We start from the raw sequence: 23,113 nt of genomic DNA, 5'->3' as shown, positions 1-23,113 counted from the left end.
AAATTGGAAGGTAATGAAGGCGGCTTGGAAGGCAACGAAGGCGGTGAAGGTAGAAGCCCTAATTTCATATCAAAAGGAAGGAACGACTGTGGGGTCATTTGGTCTTATCTTCTTCCCCGAAAAAAATGAGACTCACAAACGACACATGATAAGAGTCGCAAACCAAACTACTCTTTTTTTTTCTTCTTTCATTATGTACAATCCCCTACTCTTATCTTCGTCTTCACCGGCGTCTCCATGGTGGGTGGTGTTGCAACGGTGCAACATAACCTCAAGATGCAACCTTCTGTCTCATTCATCCCCTCATCTCAATCCTCCTTCGGTGGCACCGAATTCAACACCTCCATTCAGCATAACCCGATTTTGAATTGAAAATCATAACCAAGCGCAAGGAACCATTTGGGTTATTTCTCCATCCGCCTCTCTCTTGGCTTGATTAAAATAGTGGAGATGGAAATCCATGTCAGGTGGTGATGGTGAAATTAGCAAATTTCAGGAAATAATTCGTTTTTGTAGGTCCTTTATACCTCTTACTCCTTTTTCAATTTTGATTCCTATGATTGGATAATTACCACAAATTTTTTATTATGGGTGTATCTGACAACAATTCTGCCAGAATGGAAGATCAAGTTCTAATTCTGTCATAATGGAATCTCGATTTTATGGCATGGAATCTCAATTACTCGTTAGTATTTGAAAGTATACATTCTTTTATTGTAAATTTCGTCACATTCATGTATTTATTAATTACATATGTTGTATGTTTCATCAAATGGAGTATCAAGATATGAGTATCCGATTTTGCCCACCGATTGTTTGCTAAAATGCTAGAATCAAATATTTCAACCATTTTTTTGTAATTTTTGAACTATCATATCTCTCTGATACTAGCTTGGAGTGATTTGAAGTTTTTTTATGCATATTCTCCTTTGTGTTAGATATATGTTAGGTTCTGAAGTCATTTTAATTGGATTAATATTGGTTGAGTTACAGTCCTTCGAACATTAGGTGTTACAACTATATTTTTAGCAGTTCTACTTTGTTCAGAAAATTTTTGTGATCTTTGAACTGTCATATTTCTCACAATCTTGCTTGTAATAATATGACCATTTTCCAACATATTGTCCTCTGTGTTAGCTACAATGTAGGCTCTAGAATCATTGTAATTAGATTAAGCAATTATTTGGATCAAGTGACTCGAGGAATACTTGATCAAGTGACTCGAGTATTACATTCTGTTAGAATAAATTAAAAGTCTTTAATGTCTAACACGTTCTATTAGAACTTATAGTTTTATTCTTTTAAAATATACTAAAAGTTTTAATATTTTAAAGTTGATTATGTTTTCGTTGTGGATATAGATTTTGAAGAGGTTTTCATTGATATGGAAAAAGAAGAAAACATGGAGAACGAGAGTATTCTAGCAGAATGTATTCTGTCAGAATATATAAAGTGTTTCTTAACAATAATATTTTTTAAGAATAGATTAGTGTTTTTGTTAGATTTTGATGTTTTTATTTTTATTTTTTTTTTACCCATTCTTAGTTTTAATCTTTAAGAATAAATATAAGTCATATTCTTTACGAATTAATGTAATTAGTGATTCTTAAAAAATAAAATTCGTATTCTTTATAAAATGTTATTCTTGATAATATGTTGTATAATTATTTACGCATGTTAATTATAAAATACTATATTGAATGAACCATATTCTACAAGAATAAAATCGAAAATATATTTACTAATTTATGTTTGACTCTCTGTCATTCTGACAGAATAAAATCGGTTAATATTAAAAATTATAATAGAATTAAATTTGAATTAATTTAAAAAATTCAGATTTAAAAAAGAAAATTAATTATCCCTTAAAATCCAAAAATTTTCTTTTTTAATATAGGTTAATCGACTAAAACACCATTATGCTGAAATTTGTGTGATTATATGATACATGTTATCCTATTGTAATATCATAGACCTTCAGATCATGACCATTGATTGTATTCATCCATTGGTCCAGAATTGTGCTTACGGGCATACAATATATATAAGAAACAAAATAATCTAGCCCTATATATATATATATATATATATATATATATATATATATATATATATATATATATATATATATATATATAGACACATACACACATAAAATTTATATGTATAATTTATATATATACAAAATTTCAAATTTACAAAATTACACAAATGGTCCTTGAGGTTTGTAGTATATTACAAGTTTGGTACAAGGGTAAAATAGTTTTTTCAATAAAATCTGATAGCTGAAAAGTTAGATTTAACGGCAATAAGACCTTTCATCTAATTTTGCAAACCACAAGGATTAGTGGCGTGATATTTTCCTTTAAAATCCTCAAAGTGAAATATTTTGCAAACCATAGAGACCAATTATGAAATTTTGTCAATAAAGAAAAGGCATAACCAAAATTACTATCCACTTACACCGGTTTAACATAAAAAAATGAAAAGTATTTTCCATACATAATAAACTAAATATAAACATTAAACAACTATCCAGTGAGTTGTATTCTATATTTTTGAAGTTTAGAACTTTGAATTTTATTCCTCATAAAAAAAGTCAACTATAAAAATAATGTCTTAGAAATTATATATTTTTTTGTTAGTTCAGAACTATAGTTGTATTCTATATTTGTTTTGTCACTACGCTTGATTCAAACGGATAATAATAGTATATTATATTTTCACTATGCTCGACTCAAATGGATAATAGTAGCATATCATGTCGTCACTATGCTTAATTTAAACGGATAATAGTAATATATTATGCCGTCATTACGCTCGACTCAAATGGATAATATTAGTATATTATGCCGTCACTATGCTCGACTCAAACGGATAATAGTGGTATATTATGTCATCACTATGCTCGACTCAAACGGATAATAGTGGTATATTATGTTGTCACTACGCTCGACTCAAAACGGATAATAGTGGTATATTATGTCGTCATTACGCTCAAATCAAACGGATAAAAGTGGTATATTATGTCTCACTATCCTCGATCCAAACGGATAATAGTATTATATTATGCCGCCGCTATGCTCGATTCAAACGGATAATAATATTATATTATACCGTCCCTCAACTCTCATAATTGTTATATCGCCACTCCACCAATTTGTCTTTGCCAATGGTATCTATTTAAGATAATTATACAATGAAACATCGAACCTCTAGTAAGTCATAAGTATACAATTATATAGGTGAGGATTGGACTATATCCAACTAACATACATTGAGTTCATTCCTGGATAGCCTCCTTTTTAAAGCACATTTCCTTAAGTATACTCCTACGTTATGGACACAATAACGATATATATGATGTATAAGAATTACGGAAACCCTAGTACCAATGAATAGTAATTACACTATTCACAATCAAGAAAACAAAATACTTCTACAGCTTAACGAAGTTATGTATCAAGAGTATTATCAAAGTATAAAAACATGTGAACTCAAGAACATTATGTTGACCTTTCAAAACCACATGTGTTCTTAGGAAAATGAGAGATGGAAGACTGAACCTCCGAAAGTACTAGTTGATCGATGAAGTCACCGCAGACTTATTATCGTTGTAGTTATGCCTAACTGCTAAGGCACCTTTTGTATTAGAATTTCTATTATTTTCAGAAACATATTATAATGTAATATTTTTATAATAATAGAAATGATATATATATATATATATATATATATATATATATATATATATATATCCTAATAAATAAGAGGATTTATGCCACGTGGCATTCTCTAAGCCGCTTCCAATCAAATTTTCCTGCTCATTCTTTCAATGTAAGTTTCCACAAATGCCCCCATTTCTTCTACACTCCTCAATTCCGCTACTGTCCTAACTATACTCCAGAAATCAGCTCTCAAATTATCGGGATTCTCATGATAATTAGCAAGATTGGTGTTAATTTGGTATGTTTTTCGATTCATTTTTCACCTAATTATTTAGATTTCATGAATTAGCTCTTGCATTGTTTACGATTTCTGCTGCTGCTATCATTCAAATATTTTTTTGCTCATTTTCAGTTTGTTGCTTTATTCTTCAATCCCATATTGTAAGGCTAAACGAATTGGAGGTCCCCACCGGCCTCGCTGCGCTCGCTAGCCACCTTGAAACACCGCCCCTAGCACTTGCTAGTGGGTCGCTACCGGGGACTCGTCGATGTTTTGGCAAGAAGAAAGAGAAATAGCAACGCATTGTGATTGGTTGGAAGAAGACAAAGCGGAAATCGGGTTTTGTGTTATTTTGCTTTTGTTCTGGGTTTGCGCTTGATGTTCTCCAAAACCATCGATCGGGAATTGTAAGCAGCTTCAACCTCTTCCATATCTCCCCTCAAAATAAAAAATACAAGAAACTCAACTTCCTCGAGAACATACGAATTGTGAGCATTGATTTGGGGATTTTGAAAGGAAAGAAGAAAGGATTTGATAGAGAGAAGTTTATCTTCGAGAACAAAGTGCAGATGAAATATGGATGCAAGAAAAAGGAGGACGTCGGAGGTGCCCTCAACACACAACTTCCAGGTGCCTTTTTTCACCCTGTTCTCTATATCTATATCATGTCCCAACATTTGATTTTCAGTTTTTTCTTCTGTATAAATTTTCATGACCATTTTGCTAAGTAACTCTTTGTGTGACATAATTTCATGCCTATTATGTGCTTGATAAAATGTCTGAGTGAACCCTGTTTAGAGAGAATTTTAAGTTGCCTTTTTTTTCTTCATAGATGAGAACTAAGGGCCATGGATTTTATTTGGTAGATTCTTTGATCATTCCCTGTAGATTTAGTAATGCTGAAAATACATATATGAAGTTGTTAATTATAAAGAACAAAGGAATGGATAATTATAAAGCAGGGAAACATTGTGATGCAATTAAATGGTTTTTTTGAGCTGTGATTCTTATGGAAAAGAGTGGTGATATGTTGGCACTATGGAAATCTTATTACCTTGACCATTTTACCCCTTGGTTATTTCTGGTTTGGTGAGGCGTTGCTTGATTTTAGTTTTTATTTTGTGATTTTTCGTGGTTGTGTTCGTGCTCTTGGTTGTTTCTTTTCATGAATGTTGAAGAAGTTTGTTGTTATATATCTGCAAAGAGTCTATGAGATATCTTATCCTGACAAAAAACGCCTCAAGGTAACTTTCTTTTCATTTATTATTTTCTTTTCTTTTTTGTTATTTTTTTATAATGGCTTTGTTATATTTATACATGAATACATTGCCCTGCTGGAGGAAGCCAAAAAATATGACCATAGAGACCTGGGCAAAAAACAAGAGCTTTTCTTTTTCCATCCACTTAAGGTAAAGTTTTATAGATAACAATATAATCTAATAATTCATATACATTGTAAGTAAATATTTTTATATACATTAAGACATTATAACTTGAAATTACTACATAAACTAGTTTTGCATTGCTATAAATTATCAGATTTCATTAAAATAGGATATGCTATAAATATAATAAACACATGTATGAAAGTTCATTGCTATTTCTTGCATTTATTTAACTATTTCTAATAGTAATACCATTCTTGCAGACTGTGGGATAGCATTCTAATAGTAATACTATTTCTAATAGTAATACCAGTTTAGACGAGATGTTTCAGTCACAGGTTTGTGAGATCCTTATTTACTTTTTGGTAAATACTGTAATTTTTTTCTCTTCTATTTCAATTTACCATTTCTATAACAGCATTGTAAATCCTATAAATTTAGCAGCGAGCAACATCCTACTTCAAAGGTAATTTCTCTTTGATACCTTTTTTTACAGCCAATTTTTTTCCAATTACTAAATGTTCAATTTGATATTGATCCAATACATACAATTGGATTCGATATCAAGTAAGCATTGTAAAAACACATTTTTGTATTTTTGTTGTAAGTTTAAGCTTTTTTTTATTTTTTTATTTTAATTCTTCCTTTGGCCTTCGGTTATGCATTTGTATTTTGGCTTTTTTGGAAGGATGTAAAGTTGAATAGAAAATGCATCGTTAAGTTCATAAAATTTTTTACAGTTATACAAAAGGAACTCAACTGAGATCTGTTTGAGACATAATTATTTGAGAGATTACATATCAGGTTTGTTCTAGTTTTTGATGAATTATTAGATTATTTCGCTGTTGAACTCTAATTGTAGTATCTTTAACCTTTGTTATAAACTGATGAATTTTAGTTTTCTTGGAAGGAAGAACAATATAGGTGAGATGATCTGGTGCAATAAGAAGAGCCAAGGGTATAATAGTCTTTTTTGGGGATTTGTCAATTGTAGCAAGTAGATTCAAAACTGTATAGAACATCTTGACAATGGTTGGCAAGGGTAAAAGGTTTTATGCACAAATATTAAATATATTTGGAATACCAAATTAGCAGATCATGATACAAAAGTGTATTCACCAATATAGTAAGTTAACCTTACTATATAGTTTTCAATTCACAAGCAAGTTGAAACCTGAAAATGCTAGCTAATATTTTTTATGAGTTTTATGAATAATATGATTGAAAAGATATAATATCAAATACTAATGTATGTTTTAAAAAAAAAAAAAGTAGTAATAAGTTGTATCATTAGAAAATGTCTTTTAGATGATTTGTGATTATTTTACGGAACATCGGTTTGATATATTGCAAGTAAAACATAATATAACTTGAACAATTTAAGTCCGAAAGTTGAAATTTCCTTAGCTAATGGGCAACTTAAGTTTGTGATTATATCTAATAATGATAAATCCAAAATATTAATATTTGAAACTACATGTTTAGTATGATACAAATTACAAAATCATTAAAAAATACAATATTACAATTTATAAGTTTTTCAAAATTAATGATATATTATTTTATTACATAATTTATTTTTTTTCTATTTAAAATTAATACCCATGGGTTCCACGGGTTTTAACCTAGTATATATATATATATATATATATATATATATATATATATATATATATATATATATATATATATATATATATATATATATATATATAGGAGTAGGATCAAATGAGAACACCTAAAAGGTTGAGAACGCGAGAACACTTATCAGCCAATCATTTTATTAGGGTATTTAAGTAAATTTGTATTTAATATAATTTTTAATTAATATAATACAATTAATAATCAATATATTATCCATTATTATTTACCTATAATTAAGGGATATTCCATACTTATCGTTTAATTGAAGATACGATTTCTGATTTTCAGTATACCATTCGTGATTTACTCAATCGAAATTTGTATCTCTAATATCGTTTATGGTTGAAGATAACAACGTAGGAATTTGTTAAGGAAGCAATATCGATGTCAGACTGTATTGATTACAGTAGCGATGATACCGAACATGATGATCAATATGGCGACGAAGCATTCGACAATAATCAATATGATGAAGACGACTTCTATCATTCGGATGATCAACACAGCGGAAGAATTCAATTATCTGATTGTGCGGGTGAAGGTAACAATCGAACATCTTTTAAATACAGATCATGTATTACAATCAGTATTGAATGTATGTATATGATGATTAAGAAGTGTCATTTATTCAGTACATATTTGTATATGATTAATCATATACGTTTTATGTATTAATTAGTTAATGCTTGTGTATATCACAAGTCGTTGTAGATTGTTTCGTAAGTTGATAAGCATTGGTGATTATGCGAAAACACAATTATATATAATAATGATTTAGATCTTTTGACATAGTTATGTGTATTTTAAAATGAGTAAACACTTCAACTTTGATTACTGTTTCACGCACGATGATTATGATTAGAAAATTGTTTAGTTTATGGGGACTCCTAGTTTATGAATACGTAATTGATCTAAATTTATATCATGTCTCTCATGTCGCATTATTGTTTTTTGTTGTCTAAAAAAACAGGTACAAATCGAATTGATTCTGAAGAGGAATCATTCAATAGTAATGTTGTTGACTCGCCCGGTGGGAAAACCAAGTTGTGGAAACCTATTGTTCCTAAAGATTTCATGCCAGATGTAGATGCTACTTATCAATCATTAGAGGCGGCGGTTGAAATGTATAAATTATATGCAGATAAAATAGGTTTTGGTGTCAGGTTAAATACAGTAACGAGGTTTGGTGACAAAACCATTAAAAGAAGGTATGTAGTGTGCAACAAAATGGGTAAAATACCTAACAGATCAACCGACACTTTGGATCCTGAGGGAACTGGAAGGAATAAACGAAACTCAAACTTCAGAATCACGGACTGCAATGCATTGATAAAGTTTGAAAGGTTACATATGCGAACTAATGCTTGTAAAATATATGAGTTTGAAGAGAAGCACAACCACCCCTAGAAACTAAAGAAGAAAGACGCTATTCCAAACGTGCACGATGACTTAGTTATAAAGACAAGCTAGTTTGCAAGGAGGTTATGAAAACTTTGGCCCTAAAGCAATTGATTATAAAAATTTTAGAAGGAAGATGGGAAACATTATAGGAGACAAGGATGCACAGCTGGTTGTTGACATAATGAACATGAGGAAAGATGAGTTACCTAACTACACATTTGAGTATAAATGTGTTGATAGTGTGTGAAACGCAATGTTTTGGGCGGATGAAACTGATAAGCTATATTACAAGGAGTTTGGAGATGTGATCTCATTTGATGCTACATTCCGAACAAATAAGTATGCTCTTATAGTTATCTATTTTTTTTTCTTTAAATATGATTATTGATGTTTTTTGAGTTTATAATCAATGTTCAATTTGTTTTTAATTACCTTTTTAATACAGGTATGGAATGATTTTTGTGCCGTTTACAGCCATTGATAACCACAAACGTTCAATAAACATTGGAGCATGTTTGTTAAGCAACGAGTCAATAGAATCTTATCATTGGTTGCTCGAAGCTTTTTTGAAAGCACATGGAAAACACCCTCAATTAGTGTTAACATACCAAGATCCAACAATTCTACAGGCCGTTGAAGCAATATTTCCTAGTTCTAATCATCGTTTATGTATGTGGCACATTATGAAAAAACTACAAGCTAAGGTGTGTACATTTTGGTTAAAGTTAACACACATCATTTTTTATTCAGCAATGATTTACATAGTTTATGTATTGTTAAAAACGATTAGCATATATATAGTTTATTCATAGATAATATTGTAAAATTCTAATGTTTTTTTAGGTTTCAGCTGATTTTTTAAAAAACACTGATTTTCGAAAGCGTTTTACTAAGCTTGTTTGGAATGTCTACATCGAGCCTGAAGTTTTTGAATCAAGTTGGAAACTGCTTATAAGAAGATTCAAACTACATGACAAAAGATGGTTCATAGACATGTACAGGGATCGAAAGCTTTGGATTCCAACCTATTTTAAAGACATGCCACTACACAGTCTGATGAAAACTACTTCAAGGTCTGAAAGCATCAACTCATTTTTTAATAAATACTCTAACTCTGGTAATTTGCTTGTCTATTTCATGATGAACTACGACACTGTAATTGGAAAGCAACGGAATGGTCAACAGAAACTAGAACATGATACATAAAATGCAAAGCATGAAATGACGCTTCCAAGTGGATTACTAGAACATGCAGCTGCGGTTTACACTAAAACCATTTTCTATGAGGTCAAAAAGGAAATATTTAAAGCAGCCTGGTACTGTTCTATTGGCAGTGTTGAAATGATTGATGGGTGGCAAGTTGTTATGATTACACAAACGGATAAGAGCAAACGGTTGAAGATAAAATGCAAGGTTATATTCATCGTTTAAACGCTATTCATTAGTGATCATACAAGTATATTATATCATTATTTTTAAATTACATGTACTTGTTTCAATATTATGTAATAACCACCAACTAATATGTTAATTCAATCAGTTACTAACATACATTATTTTTATTATACAATGTAGTTGGAACTAAAGTTGCCTGAAAAAGAAGTTAAATGTTCATGCAATCACTTCATACGTACTGGCATTTTGTGTCGTCATATTTTTGCTGTATTGAAAAACAACCATGTTGAAGAGATTCCAGAGCAGTATATTCTTAGAAGATAGAGAAGGGATGAAATTTCCAGCCATTTGCTTGCCATGAAACATGTTTCCATGGAAACAGAAGATGACACCTTTGAACTTCTAACAGAGGCATACAACAATATTGAATACTGCTTGGATCATTTCAAAAGAAGCAAGGAGAAATTGTTGGAATTTGTTGAAAAAACACGTAACTTGAAGCAGGAGGCAATGGAGTTTGTCAGTTCAAACCAAACATCATCTGATAATGATGAAGAAGAAATAATACAGATGCTTGGAATACGCAGCATTCCTGATGAAATAAATATTCATCCACCTTCATCTATACGTACCAAAGGCAGTGGAACTAAGAAAAGAATGGTTAGTGCTATTGAGAAAGCTGTTGCAGCTGCAAAGAAAAAAACCAGAATGTGCACAGGTTGCAATCAATATGTTAACCATAATTGGAGGACTTGCAAAGTCAAACTTGCACAAGAGTCAAAACAACCTTAAAATGGCCCATTCGTTTGCCCAATAGATTTTACTTTTATATTTGATTTATGAATAGGAATATGTTTCTATGATTTAGTATGTTTATTTTTTCTTAAAACACCTTCATTATTTTAAACGTTTTGTTTTATTCAACAATGAATAATAGCATATACAAATATGTTAATCATAACAGATTAATGATATTAACAGGAATTTAAACATTTGTTATTTGATTAAAACAGTTTGCACTTAGAATATATATATTTTTCCTTTGTTGAAATTATAAAAACATCAATCATTATAGACTACAGTCATATACAATTCAAGTAGTATTCATAGTTTATTGTATACTGTTAGTAGTATATCATAATAACAAACGTTTGTACGATTAACTTTTAAAACACCTATACATCATATATTGATTTATGTTTGCTTTTGGGTATATTTTAGTCATAATTTTAACCATAGTAGACTTTAAACCATTTGTTATAGTCAATAATGAATAATATCATAAATACATTAATTACTTCCAACATATTAATGATATGAAAATTGTGAAATACTCTCCTGTTAAGTTAAAACAATTTGCATTTAAAGTATAATATGTTATGAATAATTCATGTATTTATGCTATTATTCAATATTGAAAGACAACATACTTTAAGATATAAAAACAACAACAATCATCAATTTTTGACATAATTTAATTTTCCAAAAGTTAATGTAAAATTATAACTAATAAAATATCACCATTCCATTACTAAAAGTAGCAAACCAAAACGAACTATTGTACATTCTGCAACCCAAGTTAATATCCTTAGCATACAAAACCATTGTTTTAAAACTATCCAAAAGAAACCATCGAAGTCATAACTAAAATAACTTTTTTAACATAACTAACTAAAATCATCCAATCTCGTGTGAATTTGTTCCTTTGCAATGGCCAACAGTTGAGAACGTAGTCTTGAAGGAATCTTGTGGAATTCATCAACCTTTTGGAGCACATAATCTTTTTGCACATTATATTCATGAGTGACGATTTTGTATAAATACTTTGTCCTCAGTTTAACAAGTTGATCATCTTGTGCAGAAGACTCATTCTTGAACCCAGCTCTAAACTCATTCATACTTCCACCCATATACGTTTCCATGTGACGCATCGTAAACACACCACAATCAATGTGGTTGTTTATTGTTCTCCAAGGCATTTCCAGTCTATGTGGCATCACATTTGAAAACATCTCAGCTTTTGGATGATTCTGAGATTTTAATTAATCAACTATGTACTCTTTTTGAAAATGTAAAAAACATTGTCAACACATATGAAGTTTTATTAACTATGTAATGTAACTTTTATTAATCACTTACAATGATTTGGGGCAACTGACCATATCTCTCATCAATATGATCAACTTTGCTGTTGTCAATGATTACAAACTGTGGGTGTTGTAGATTGACCACAAAAAGAAAAATGTCGAAGGCACGGATGACTGGTAGGAAAAGCTGCAACGTTTATTCATTTGCATGTATTCACTTTATTTAATACTCATATTTGATCAATGATAAATAAACACATAAGTAAATTGTTTAGATATATCTCTTACCAATCCAACATAATGTAGGCTTGCGTCCATATCTTCAATAGAAAGCACCATATTTTCAATGAATTTATCTTTACGTTGACTTTCTGTTAAATCACTTTCAAGATACGAATTCTGTAATCCATTTTTAAAAACTCATTAGCTTATTTGTACGTTGTATTTAAAAAATAGTATAATCAACATTGATCAATATTAAATTATACCGTCACATCTGTCTTGCAATAAACTCTCAAATGCGATTCAGGTGCATGCTTACTTTCATCAAGATTCAACACTTGACTCCAACAATCAATCACATAACCAAATAGTTCACATGTTGGAAAAAAATTTCCATGTGAAACCTCTGAGCAGAAAAACCATCCAAAGTGTGGAAAACTATATCACTGCAAAAGACGTGACCAATTAATACTAATTTTAATAAGGAACCAACAAAATTAAGTAATTTTAAAAATATTTTAAATGCAACTTACCTTGGCTCTCCCTGGAGACAGAATATCCATCCTGCTACACGTTTTTCTTGTCGTGGAACTCCTTTGATGATATCAACAGCCCGTATAATGTAAGGAGATTTTAGATATTCTGATTTCATGCGAGGCCTGTACCCCTTTCTATTAAACTCATTTTCATCATTATTGAATGGTACTACAGACAAAGGAATTGGCATTTCCATTTCAGATGGTGGTGTAGTCTGAAAAGATTTTCTTCCAGATCTATTCATGAAGTCTGCATATTCCTGTGACATCTGAATACTGCATTTTGCTATCGGGGAGTTGTCAAACTTTTTGTGAGATGTTGCTAGAATCAACGTACGTTTAATTTCAGCCGCGTTATCATACCACCATTGAGATTGTTCTGGTTCCTCTGATGCGGAAACTTCATTAAACAAATCATCTACTTTGTTTTTCCATTCTTTGACCAACTGATTCTCAGGATATTTCTTAACAACATCATTTATTTTGTCTTCCAACACTTTTTTTTTTGCTGCACTAGCATGTCGTGCATCTCCTTTATTGTTGAAATAGTTGTCTAATACGGTCACCACAATATATTTACGTTACAAACCAAATAAAAACATTAATATGTCATTTAGTATTAATTTATACTATAATAACTCATAATTCAAATGTGAATAAGTAGTAAACTACCTCAACACTTTCCCCACTTCCACTAAAAAATTCATCTCCTTGATTTCCCTACGAAAATTAATACACTATTAGTTTTTGCACTATTAGCTTATTATTTATTAATGATTATACTAAAATTTTACCTTACACCTTCCATCACTAATTGGCACACCTCCTGCATCATTTCGCTGTCAACATTTTTGAATGTAATTAATTTAGATTATACAAAATAACAATTTTTAAATTTCATATGCATTATTCAATATAATAAAATACTACCTGAACTTTTTCTTGCCCTGCATTACTAGTTCCCGATGCTTCATTGATGACTTGAAATGGTTCTTGCAATTCACCCATACCCATACCTATTGTCCTACACTCTACTCTTTCTCGCTCACGCAGTTTATCAACATTCCAAAAACATATTGTTGGTCTGCCTCGTACAATCTTCACTGAACCGCATCGAACACTTTCTACGTATAGCAACTACAACAAAGACAAATAAATATTGTATTAATTATATACACTGTAATAATATGCACACATAAGTCAACCAATGTTGAATGACAGCTGAATTTAAAACAACTCTTACCAACAACAATATAATTGGCCCAACATAGAATCCTTTTTTGCTGTTTGGATTCCAAGCACTTTTTGTCTCTTTAAGGCAATCAAAAACATACCCACACCAATCAATGTCACTTAGATCCAGGTCTTTCGTGACTTTTGATAACATGGACAGGTCACATGTTCCCATGCTCATCGACTGACCTAGTGTATTACACAGCAGGACAAAGATGTTTACTTTAAAGAGTAAATCCGCACGTGTGGTTTGCATAATAACTTGTTGAACTGCCCTTGGTCTAATGTTATCTTCATCATCGAATTGTTTCTTCCAAACAGTTATCGTGTCGTCTGTGACTTCTCTATAAGCCATGGACTTTATTGTAACATTTCCCATAGGCAGACCCAACATTTTGTGAATAACATGCCGATTAATTGGTATCTCTCCATGATGAAGGTTAAGTACCATCCTATCTGCATCAAAATTCCTTACAACATAATGTACCATAATTGATGCACACCCATCCACTTTCATATTCAACAAATGCCCTAGACCAATAGAAGAAATATATGTTTCCTGTTCCATGCTAAGGTTATGCATAAAACTGTACAAAACATTTAGAGATGTCCGTACTTGTATTCGCTTTTCTTCTTCTACATCATTTCCTACAACTTTAGGCATTTTCCTTGCTTTCACTACATTTCCTTCTTTATTCTTTTGGATTTTAAATTTCTTCACATTTTCTTTGTCATCATTTTTGAAGGAAGAATAATGCATTCTCTTTTTCCTTATAAGCACAGGTTTAACATCTTCAAAATCAGAGTCTTCAACTTCAATAAGCTTCTTGACAGTAACATTATCTTTTCCTGTTAATACATATTTAACACAAGGAGTGATTACAACTAAATTACAAACATAATGCTATACTAAATTTTATTAAAAATAAATCATTACCTGAACATGAGTTTATAACAACAACTTCATCACCTTTTATTTTACATCTATCAAAGCGTCTTTTTGTTCTCAATTCATTTTCCCTATGTATTCCATTATTATCTGTCATGTCAACACTTTCAATCAAACCTGCCAATACATAGACAACATAATCATAACTGAAGACACTTTGATATACAACTTACATTACATGAAATCATCATTGATACCTTTCTGTTTTTGTATTTTTTTTTTTAATTTTTGAAAACCTTGCTTTTCCTACAGCAAACTTCTTCACATTGACTTTGAGTTTCATTTTCTTTTCTATTAATAAATACAAAACAATACAAGCTATTAAAACTAACTACAAAAATAAGCTCTAAATAAATTTAATTTTAAACAAATACATTACTTGAATCTGAGCTCAAAACTACGACTTTAAGATCCCTTTGTATTGAATTTTCTGGTGTGTGATTAACACGTTGCTCCACACCTGTCCAAAAAAGAAGACTTATAATCAACATAGATTCCAATTGATAATTAACATTTTAATTTTCTTTTAATCAACATCACCACCAGTTTGTCTTTTAGTTTTCTTCTTAGGTGTTGAACATTTATTTTGTCCTTCTCTTCTAATCCGAGGTTGTACTGTTTCGTTTCCTTGATTGTCTTCATCTTCAATATCAATAAGCAATGGATCGGATTATTCATTAGTGAATTTGTTGAATGCCATCTTTAGTAATATCCAAAATGATTATATACTTACTAAGAACAAAAACACATTCATTCGGAGTGAGAGCACAATACAAAAACATTAAAAACACAGATATTATGAATATTTATGATTAATATAGATTACCATGTCAAATTGAGGATACGAATATTGTTGCATTTGGCTTTAGAGAAATGGCCTTCATCATACATATTCTGTTTGTAAAAAAAATGAAAAAAATAAATTATTTTTTCTTGGAGAATCATAGGTAAAAAGTAAAACAATCATATAATATACCTGAGCAACACAGAGATCTAAGAATCTAAGATTGTTGAAAAGTGAAAGTTTGTTATAAGCTTCATCTGTAAAGCTAAAAAAAATAAATGAACTCTTCATAAATCATTAAATCAAGTAAGTGAAGTAACACAGTATGAAGTAATATATATAAGTAAATATGGGACATTAGACAACCTTTATATGGATATTTTCAATGATGAGTTCATAAAAGTTTAATATTTGCTTTGATAAAGTTGTTAAGATGATAAAGATTGAAACTTTTTATTTCAAGAATCAAGTAAAAGCCTTGACCAACACAACATACCTAGTGATATCTAGCAAGTCCAGATGCTAATAATTGTCTCTAACCATCTGCAAACTTTTATCTGATACCCTGTTATCCCACATCAATGAATTTCTATCAAAAATATACAAGATTAAAAAACTGGAATAAATCTATATCCCTTGTAACTGTAATATACCTTACAACCACTTAAGTTCAACGTTCCTGCTCCTTGGGAGGTACCAAATAAATGAAAAGTCACCAATCTGTTTTACTGTTGAAAGTTTCTTGCTGTTTTTGGACTTTTATTTCAGGCTTGAGCTCTGATGTCCTTATTAGTAGTTGTATTAGGGTGCTGATATTTTGAGCCTCCTTATTTGATTTCATAACATACCAGATTAATACTGACAAGGCACAACCCACTGGATACCAAAGCAAGCATATAGGATCATATCTATGAAACTTGAAAAGCCACGATACTTACCTCCGTGAATTAAAGTTGGTAGAGTGGGAGGGCATTCCAGAAGAGAAGCCATCTCATTCCATAAGGCCATGCCCCCAATCTCTAGATGAGTTTTAGCCAAATACCCTCTATGTCCCTTTCCTGCTTTGAATCCAGTGGGTTTGAGTTTATAAAACAAATAATAAAGAAGAGAAATAGAAATCAGACCTGTAGAAGAGAAAATAATCAACGAATCTTACACCCCGTTCCCAAGTTCAACTTAACGAGAGAAAGGAAAGGAAATATGTGAAAATTAGAAGAAAATATAACAAATTTGTGTTCCCGAGTTTCATTAAAGGAGGGAAGTGGAAGGAAGTGGAAGGAAATGGAAAGATCATTTTCCCTCCTAACTTTCCTTCCGATTTGGGAGGATTTGGAAAGAAAGAACAAAATTATTCATTTTCCTTCCACTTCTCTCCAACTCCGGAACACAAAAGAAAATTTTGTTTTCCTTTCCTTTCTTTTCTTTTCTCTCATGACTTTCTTTTCTCTTCTCTTCTTTTCTTTTGTTAAACTCGGGAACGAGGCGTTAGGAATTTACAGCATAGAAACAGGGTCAAATGGCGTTGAAGATGAAAAAGAAAGAGAAGATACCTGTGACGATTTTTTTGCAGGTCAGTTGAAATGTTTATAGGACTGGAATCGGAAGAAATCAGAAGAGATGATCGGAAGAAATCGGAAGAAATCGCGTTGAAGATGAAAAAGAAAGAGAAGGTACCTGCATCGATTTTTTTGCAGTTCAGTTGAAATGTTTATAGGACTAGAATCGGAAGAAATCAGAAGAAATCGGAAGAAATCGAAATGCGTAAAGAGATGATCGGAAGAAATCGGAGGCAACGCTACCAGAACGATCTAAATCAATTGAAAATGGAAGCGTTGGAAGGAAAATGGATCGGAAGTTTGGAACTGAAGAAAGGAGATCAAACACCGCCATGGCTGCAACACCATTTGTGCTGCCCCGCCAAGTTACGGGTTGTATTTCATCCTTCGCTGGAACCTGATGCTCGGAGAAGTTAGATGCAGAACAATATCATGACAGCCTCGACATGGACATCAATGGAAATGAGTAGCAAAAGAAGAAGGAAATAATGACACTGATCCTAATCCGATTGGATTACACTGGCGGTGAAGTACAAATAGAACACGTGTGAATCCCCAGTTTTAAAAATAACCTAAAGGACCCCTGAAAAAGAAGGAAATAAACAAACCTACGGGGAACAACTAAAGGGACCAAAACAGTCAGATCTTTCACATTTATTGTTCCTTTCATACAGAACTTTAATATATATATATATATATATATATATATATATATATATATATATATATATATATATATATATATAGAGAGAGAGAGAGAGAGAGAGAGAGAGAGAGAGAGAGTCAAGATCAAATGAGAAGGAAATTTTTGGTAGGAAGGTAAGAAGTTTTTTTTTCTACATATTTTTTTTAGGAACAAACTAAAGGAATCATTAGATGATTCATTTGTAAGATTATTCACAAGAAAAAATTCTCAAAAAAACATCTCGATGATTCATTTATACAATGATTTTGTTGTTATTCACTAAAATTGTCATAAAAGTGAATTTTTTCTTAATTTATTTAAAAATGAATCATAAACATGTTTTTTTGGGAATTTTTTCTTGTGAATCATCTTACAAATGAATCATCTAGTGATTCATTTATTTTATTCGTCAAAAAAATATGTAGAAAAAAAAATTTCTTATCTTCGTACCAAAAAAAATTCCTTACCGGACACAAAAAAAGGTCTTCTAAAAATATATTTATATAAAAAAATCCAAAATATTATATACTATGTTAGAAATGGAAAAAATTAAACAAAAAAAATGGCCTATGTAGTAGGAATCGAACTATGGTAATTGGTAAGGCCCCATAAAAGCTTATGCCCTCTCACCAATTTGTCTAATACTAGATACTTTAGAAACTGCCAACTAATATATTTATATACATACTCATTACTACAAAACAAAAAAATAGGTTGAGATATGTAGCCCAAAAGAGTCGAACACGGGTGGTTGAATACTACGTGACGCGTCCTTAACCAACTGCCCTTCAATACTTTTAGTATTAAATGTCAATGATATTATATATAATATAATCACGCTATGTAAATATGATAATTTTCGGGCCCTGTTTTTTTCGGGGTCCTGTCCGGTGGAACATTTTGAACACCCCTAGGGCCGACCCTATATATATATATATATATATATATATATATATATATATATATATATATATATATATATATATATATATATAATGACAAATGATATAATGTGATCAATATATTTTATATTATGTAAAATAAATGATAAATATGTATCTATGAGATATCAATGGTATTTTCAAGTACTCTGTTTTGCCTTCTAGAATCGAGATTTAATGTTGATGAAATGCATCTAATGATGATCACAATATAGAAGTCATGATTTTCATAACCTCATATAACCATTTATGTGACTTGTTCAAATGATCTGATGATCTTCAATCAAAAATAAAATATAACCATATAATCCAACTTAATCAAATATTTAAAGTGTACAAACAAACAAGATTCTGTAAGATATAAATCATCATGAAGAACAATATAGAAACATTATATCTCAATTCAGATAAACACCAAACTATAAATTTCAAACAAATTACATGAAAAATCAAAAACCACTTATTCAAAATTACCAAAAACCAAAAGCCAAACGCATGAAAAAAAAAAATCAAACTTATTTATTCACATTCCCTTCTTCCTTTTTTTCTTTCACTCTTTGAATTATACACCGTGGTTCACCTTCATCAGCGTGCGTCACACCGCCAGAGGTGGTGGAGGAGCGGCATGCTCCTCCTCCTCCTTATGGTCGTCTGGAAGCTTCTCCTTGATCTTTTCAGTGAAACCTTTCTTTCTCCTTAGGTGTCGTGTTCTTCTCATTCAACGACTTCTTCTTTTTCTTCTTCTTCTCTCCGTTTTCATCATACTCTTCGTCGCTCGACTGTTGAACAATTTTCAACAAAGGAAACACATATTTAGTTTGGAAACATATCGTAATCAATCGGATTTCATTTGATCAAATCATTGACTTTAATCATCCAAAAGTTAGAAATGGAGACAAAAAAACTTACGCTCCTGGATCTGTGAAGTTTCTTGAGCAAGCTTTCCTTCTTCTCCTCCGGTTCCGGTTGAGAGACGTCAACTTTCTGTTCAAACTCCGATGAGATCGCCGCCTGTTGGTCTTTCATCCCAAAAGTATCTAACAGTCCACGATCGGACGTCGGGACGTTCACTCCGACGCCCACTCCGCCCACTTCGACCTCCACTTCGGTCTCGTCTTCGATCTCTTCTTCGTACTCTTCTTCGTCAGACATGATGAAAACTGATTCTGAAATAATAACAAAAACCGAGTATGTTAAAGAAAAAGCTCTTTAATTTATTGGTTGTTCTTGGAATATTGTGATTGTAAGAGTTGTGAGGGGGTTGAATTTATAGGGTCCTGAGACAGGTAGTTGACGAGATTATGTTACAAGTAAGCTAGAGGATAATTATAAATTTATTTTTTATTAGATTATTTTATTCTTCTTCAGTAACCATTAAATAATACTAATTTAAGAAACGTGCAAAAAGTTCCGATTCATCAACAAATTAAATAATACTTATCAGACAAAGTTACATAAATGGTTTTAGCAAAATGTACTAGATTTGTTCCTTTTTAGGAAGTTTCGCAAAAATTATCCTTAAGTTTGAATTTTTTGCATGAACTGTTCTTATGGATATTTCTATTAAAAGTAAATGTTAATTTTTGTACTTTGACTATTATATCCTTCATGTCATAGGGAATATTTCTAAAATTTGTTTTAACAAGTAAATCTGTAGGGACATTTTCTCTACAACATGCCACTACCTACAATCATCACCATTGTTTGTTAGTATCGTAGTATGTCGTCGCCGCCATCACCACCACCACCCATGAATTTTGAAAGCTAGTTTCATCATCTTGATTTCTCCCAACTATTAATAAGCTTTTCAATCCATTCGCCATCTAATTCTATAATCTTGATGTATCCAACTTAATATCACATATAACCAACTATGAATTCATCTAATTCTATAATCTTGATGTATCCAACTCAATATTACATGTAACTAACATTTTCAAACCTTTCATCAAAATGTAACAGGTCCAATAATAAGTATATCCAATGTGAATCAGATACAAATAAAAACGCATAAATACTAGAAAAAAACATTACATCATATAAGCATTACACAAACCATGCACATATGTCGAAGAACTTAAGGTATCTTATTTTTTGCATATACACATACATCATCAACCAATCTTGATGAACACATAATTGTTTCAATAGGAACAACAACACTTATTTATATATATACTAATAATTTACAAGTGCATGATGAATAGTACTTGCATCCTATTGGTGAGTTTTTTTTTTTTTTTTTTCCATTTTTCTTTTTTGGTCTACTTTTCCTTAGTTTATTTGTTTTTTTCAGTTCTGCTTCCATCTACGTATTGTCTGCTCCCACCTCCAGCTTACTGCCAATGAGGTGCTAACAACAGATATCCCACCGCTTCTCCTCATAATGTATCCACTTCCTTCTTACACCCATCCCTACGCATTCCACCGCGTGCGCCTCTATTCTCCCTTTACCCTGTTCCCTCTCTAAATCGGTACATCAATAATAGATCGGAGAGGAAACCGAAGGAATCGCCAAGCCGGTTAACGTTTTCCGACTACCACTTCATCTGGATTCATCGGCGAACCCTTCGTTTTCCATCAGAGACACACCGCCCCACCATAACAGACCGATTACGCCAGCCATAACCATGAGAATTTTCGTTTGCTAAATACTTATCTGAAATCGGCTCGCTAAATACATATCTGAAATCGGCAACGAGGTCGGTCCAGGTAGGGACATCGAACCCTTTTAAACTGCTATCAGGTAATTTCGTTTGGGGGCCGGGAGACGGAAGGCGACAGTCATTACAGCAACAACGATGATGGTCGGTCCTAAAGGCTCATCGGTGTCTCTACGTTTCCCGATCCAAACAAGAAGCACCAACATCTTTATCTATAAATCGTCAATCTGATTGTCTGTTTATGTTTTTAACTGTATGTGCCTGTGTTTTTAACTACATGTGTACGTCAATTGTGTGGGTCTCAGTCTACATCATTAGTTCGTTTGTGTTAGAAGTCTATGCCAGGGATCGGGAAAATCAAACTTTTTTTTATTCTTATCACAAATATTGGACTATACATGAAACCAAGACCAAACAATCTCTACAAACCCCTACTATCAACCATCACTACTAAAACTCCTCCTCCATCAGGTATGTTCACACATTTTTATAAATTGTAGGAATTACGTAGAAAATATTTTGGATTTTCTGTTGATATTTTGTTATCATGCATTGCAGAATATTAGAGGTAAATGGTTTTACATGTGTAAATTATATATGCAAAGGGAATCTCACAATAGAGTGGCCAACATATTTTGTGTGTATAAACACCATACTTGATCTTTTTTAAATCAACTTTTTAAATATTTCCTTAAATGTTGGTTTTAAAAATAGATTTTTTGAAGGCTGGGTTAATCATATGTGGAAGAAATTACAATATGTTTCTTTTGTAATGATTTCCTTAGGTTGTCCGTTCAGAAAATTACATCTATACCCTTGCAGGTAGGCTTTCATTTTTGCAGCTTTAGTTGCTAGCAAAGTTTTTTGAGGTTATCTACAATAAAGAAATCATTTTACCTAAATTTAAAAAAAATCAAACTAGATCCTAAGCATAACATTTTGAAGTGATTATCATGATGAAAACCTAAAAGAATCAATATAGTTAAATAAAGTCCAGCTCCTGAAATTGAAATTGGAATGCAGTAGATTTGAACTGAAATTGATTTTTTTTCTTCAAACAGAAGTATCTACATTTCTAAATTCCTTTGGATAGATGTATTGTGTAACTAAAAGAATGAAGGTTAGCAATCTCATTATAAAATTCCGATTATAGCTACTACAGGCAAATTTCTGATCATGTTATATGTAGGATAACTAGATGCGAAAACTTTAAAAACGTATTATGGAGAAATGAACTTTTATTTTATCAGATTCCAGTTTATTTGACAGATTCAACTCCTTTTTTTGTATGTTTAGCCTTCAACAATACAAAGTGGTTGAGATGAAAGTTCTTGCAAAATAGAAAGATCTTCAGGTAATATACGTACTGAATGACCTATAAACAAAAAATGAACAATATTATTCATTTAATCAAAAACATTAATAGATTGTTGATATTTTTTATGTAGATATGGTCCAAACTATATAAATATATGCTTTTTACATTGTAGGCAAATATTCCAGATATTAAAAAGTGCTTAGATGTTGTTGCTACTTTACAAGGTAAAACGGACAGTGATTAAGTTAGTTATTGTAAAAAAAATAATAAAAAAAATAAACCAAATCCTTTCTTTTTCTTCTTGGATTGATCAATTTTTATATGGGTGATTGATATTTTGAGAAATATTCTTTTCTGCAACATTGT

At 31.3% G+C, this 23,113-nt stretch overlaps 3 protein-coding genes, 1 long non-coding RNA gene and 1 pseudogene across 6 annotated transcripts; 4 read left to right on the top strand and 1 right to left on the bottom strand.

Annotated features, from left to right (window-relative positions):
* The first annotated feature begins 3,856 nt into the window (after positions 1-3,856).
* On the top strand, positions 3,857-6,514 carry LOC145069967 (uncharacterized). 2 transcript variants are annotated; one of them, XR_013689753.1, is made up of 6 exons: positions 3,857-3,966; positions 4,081-5,357; positions 5,597-5,671; positions 5,752-5,799; positions 6,074-6,137; positions 6,232-6,514. It is a non-coding gene; the product is annotated as an uncharacterized LOC145069967 (long non-coding RNA). The 2 variants fall into 2 exon arrangements; XR_013689752.1 differs by having other exon boundaries at positions 5,597-5,799.
* Positions 6,515-7,361: 847 nt separating this feature from the next.
* Positions 7,362-10,660, top strand: LOC145066807 (protein FAR1-RELATED SEQUENCE 5-like; annotated as a pseudogene). The gene is made up of 6 exons (XR_013688801.1): positions 7,362-7,518; positions 7,948-8,380; positions 8,439-8,717; positions 8,824-9,082; positions 9,222-9,791; positions 9,954-10,660. The product of XR_013688801.1 is annotated as a protein FAR1-RELATED SEQUENCE 5-like (transcript).
* Positions 9,600-10,097, top strand: LOC145066806 (putative protein FAR1-RELATED SEQUENCE 10). The gene is made up of 2 exons (XM_079014073.1): positions 9,600-9,791; positions 9,954-10,097. The coding sequence occupies exons 1-2, from the start codon at positions 9,600-9,602 to the stop codon at positions 10,095-10,097; spliced, it is 336 nt and encodes a 111-aa protein (XP_078870199.1).
* Positions 10,131-10,565, top strand: LOC145066805 (uncharacterized). Its single transcript, XM_079014072.1, has one exon. It carries the CDS (start codon positions 10,131-10,133, stop codon positions 10,563-10,565), a length of 435 nt encoding a protein of 144 aa, XP_078870198.1.
* Positions 10,661-19,146: 8,486 nt separating the features above from the next.
* On the bottom strand, positions 19,147-20,011 carry LOC145069966 (uncharacterized). Its single transcript, XM_079016896.1, has 2 exons — positions 19,676-20,011; positions 19,147-19,545 (listed from the first exon to the last, which is right to left on the bottom strand). Exons 1-2 carry the CDS (start codon positions 19,916-19,918, stop codon positions 19,441-19,443), a joined length of 348 nt encoding a protein of 115 aa, XP_078873022.1. The 5' UTR covers positions 19,919-20,011; the 3' UTR covers positions 19,147-19,440.
* Between the last annotated feature and the right edge of the window lie 3,102 nt (positions 20,012-23,113).

Source organism: Lactuca serriola, chromosome 8 (genome assembly GCF_051521515.1).
Source record: "Lactuca serriola cultivar US96UC23 chromosome 8, Lser_US96UC23_V15, whole genome shotgun sequence".
Taxonomy (NCBI): Eukaryota; Viridiplantae; Streptophyta; class Magnoliopsida; order Asterales; family Asteraceae; genus Lactuca; species Lactuca serriola.
This window is presented reverse-complemented; position numbering and strand designations above follow the sequence as displayed.